Source organism: Triticum dicoccoides, chromosome 6A (assembly GCF_002162155.2).
Source record: "Triticum dicoccoides isolate Atlit2015 ecotype Zavitan chromosome 6A, WEW_v2.0, whole genome shotgun sequence".
Taxonomy (NCBI): Eukaryota; Viridiplantae; Streptophyta; class Magnoliopsida; order Poales; family Poaceae; genus Triticum; species Triticum dicoccoides.
The window spans coordinates 452654987-452657220 of NC_041390.1; the positions used below are offsets into that span (position 1 = coordinate 452654987).

General features: G+C 51.3%; 1 protein-coding gene across 1 annotated transcript; it reads right to left on the minus strand.

Moving 5' to 3' along the window:
• Positions 1-326: 326 nt before the first annotated feature.
• Positions 327-1877, minus strand: LOC119315901 (MEIOTIC F-BOX protein MOF-like). The gene is made up of 3 exons (XM_037590345.1): positions 990-1877; positions 709-867; positions 327-631 (listed from the first exon to the last, which is right to left on the minus strand). The coding sequence occupies exons 1-3, from the start codon at positions 1875-1877 to the stop codon at positions 530-532; spliced, it is 1149 nt and encodes a 382-aa protein (XP_037446242.1). The 3' UTR covers positions 327-529.
• Between the last annotated feature and the right edge of the window lie 357 nt (positions 1878-2234).

A 2234-nucleotide genomic window follows, 5' to 3' on the forward strand; every position in this document is an offset into this window, starting at 1 on the left:
GTAGCCAAATATGGCGTCCTTCATGAAGATATAGAGCGCCTTTAGCATGGCTATGGCACGAAGGAAACTTCATGGGATGGCAGGGAGATTGGGGAAAGGGATGTCCCATTGACGAGTAGGTCCCATGATTATGGAGGCAGTAAATATGGAGGCTTTGAGTTTGCACATCACCTCGACATCCTTCCTCGATAATGCATATGCATATGGAGCCTACCAATATGACGATTCTGTGAGAGTAATAGCCAACTTTATTATGAGTGAATATATATGGTGTCTTTAGATGACATCACAAATATCATTTTGAGTATTATTAGTCATAGTCACGCTCTTACAAATCCTCGGGGCAGAGAGAAAGCAGATGATAGCAATGTTATCTGCAAGAGTTTTTCTTGGTTTCCTGTAACCTATTTGAATACAAGCATGCTTGTGTTTGAATTGAATAGAACATTTATTTGATCAACGCCCAAGTCCCTTCATTGTTTCTTAGCAAATGCCGGTCTTCTGGACGTTCTTCAATCCCAGCAAAAGCTCAATGATCCACCTGTTGAAGATCGCCCTCCTTATGACAGTTGATCTCCCTAAACTTGAGGTTCAGACACATCTTCTTCGACTCGGTCCAATCTTGCGGAAGCTTTAATTTAAGTTGAAACTATTAATGCAAGCTTAACTGTTATTTCAAGTTGGGAGTAAGGGGAGATATCTAAGTACCTTGCAATTCTGCAGAGTAAGTTTCTCCAGGTTGGGAGCATTGTTAAGAAACAACTCTAGCATGTTGTAAACTTCACCGGTCAAGTCGCACTCGTCCAAGAGCAATGTAGTCAGGTTACGAAATGTTGGCAAATCTTGATGTCCTCGCTTCATCCTAATCTGAAACAAAGAGGAATTCAGTGTCATAAAAATTGCTTTCTTGCTCGCCTTGTGTCTGCACTGCATGAAAGATAAGCCAAAGTAAAAGTGAAAGAGAAGTTCTCGTCGGCCATAGAACGCACCTTCTCTAGCGCCAGGAAGCCGGAGAGCTCTAATCTTGTCACGTTATAGAGGTTGCAGAGAAGCTGGTATTCGTCGAACCTGTCGACCCACCGTCTCGTGGAACGGACCGATGCCTCGACGAGCGACGGCGTCCGGAACACCCATATGCCCTGGAACTCGAGGACCAGACGTAGAGAAGTAAGGGCAGGAGCGTCGACGAGCGGGGTAGCACGTTGCTTCATGTCCCCTCTCCTCCAGCAACGGTCCATGACGAGCTTCTTCAGCGTGGGACTGGTCACCACCTCCACAAAACCAATGGCGCAGCTGGTGAACTCGACGTGCTCCAGCTGAGGGCACACGGAGTCGCCGAGGCCGCCGCTGTGTAGGACCACGAGGCGCGCCGTCTTGAGGCGGCTCAGATCGGAGCGGAGGCCCATGAGACGCAGGTCGACGGTTATGTCGTAACTGCTCTGGATCTCGAGCGCGGCGGGACGGTAGCGGTCGAGGCAGCCGTGAACCCAGTCCAGCCACTTGATGTGGAGCGGCAGCCTCCGCCGGCTGGCCTGCAGATGGTCGACGACGTGCAGGCGGAGCGAGTCCAGGTCCAGGGGCAGGCCGTCGGCGCCGTCGCGGCGGTGCAACTCCAGCAGGAGGAGGCTGTCCGCGAAGTCGTCGAACCTTGCCCTCTCCTCGAGCTCCACTGATCTGCTGCTCCTGCCGTCGCGGTCGGCCGACGCTGCTTCGAACTCCCGCTGGTCGATGTCGAGGGACAGGCACAGAGCGCCACGCCAGACGTGTCGCCACCGCCGCGATAGAGCCGTCGTCTGCAAGACCTGCCTGGCTCCCAGGGAGGAGAGGATGGCCTGGAGCAGGCAGTCCGGCAACTTGCTCAGCCTGTCCGCCGCCATGGCAAGGCAAACCGGCCCCTTGCCCTACGGAGTTGATCGGATCGGCGGATGACTAGGTTTGTTTGTATCTTCCGATCCGCACGCGCCACGCGGACAGGACGTTTCTGTTATACTTCCTCCGTCCTATAATATAAGAATGTTTTTTGCACTGCAGCGGTGTCAAAAACGTTTTTACATTATGGGATGGAGAGAGTACAACTTGTCCTTTTTTATCATTATTATAGAAGTAGGGAAATATTAAAAATCTGGCGTGACAAATCGAACGCCTTGGACGGCAAATTATGTTGTCCTCGGGATTTGTCAGGATTGCCGGAGAAAATTGATATCCTCGCGAAACATAATTTGGTGTCACGAATG

What these genes read in the sequence shown, in the direction of transcription:
- LOC119315901 (XM_037590345.1), bottom strand. Translation starts at nt 1,877, where the DNA reads ATGGCGGCGGACAGGCTGAGCAAGTTGCCGGACTGCCTGCTCCAGGCC. An exon ending in GCTTCCTGGCGCTAGAGAAG is followed by an intron (nt 868 to 989) that starts GTGCGTTCTATG and finishes TCTTTGTTTCAG; the next exon opens with ATTAGGATGAAGCGAGGACA. An exon ending in TTACTCTGCAGAATTGCAAG is followed by an intron (nt 632 to 708) that starts GTACTTAGATAT and finishes CTTAAATTAAAG; the next exon opens with CTTCCGCAAGATTGGACCGA.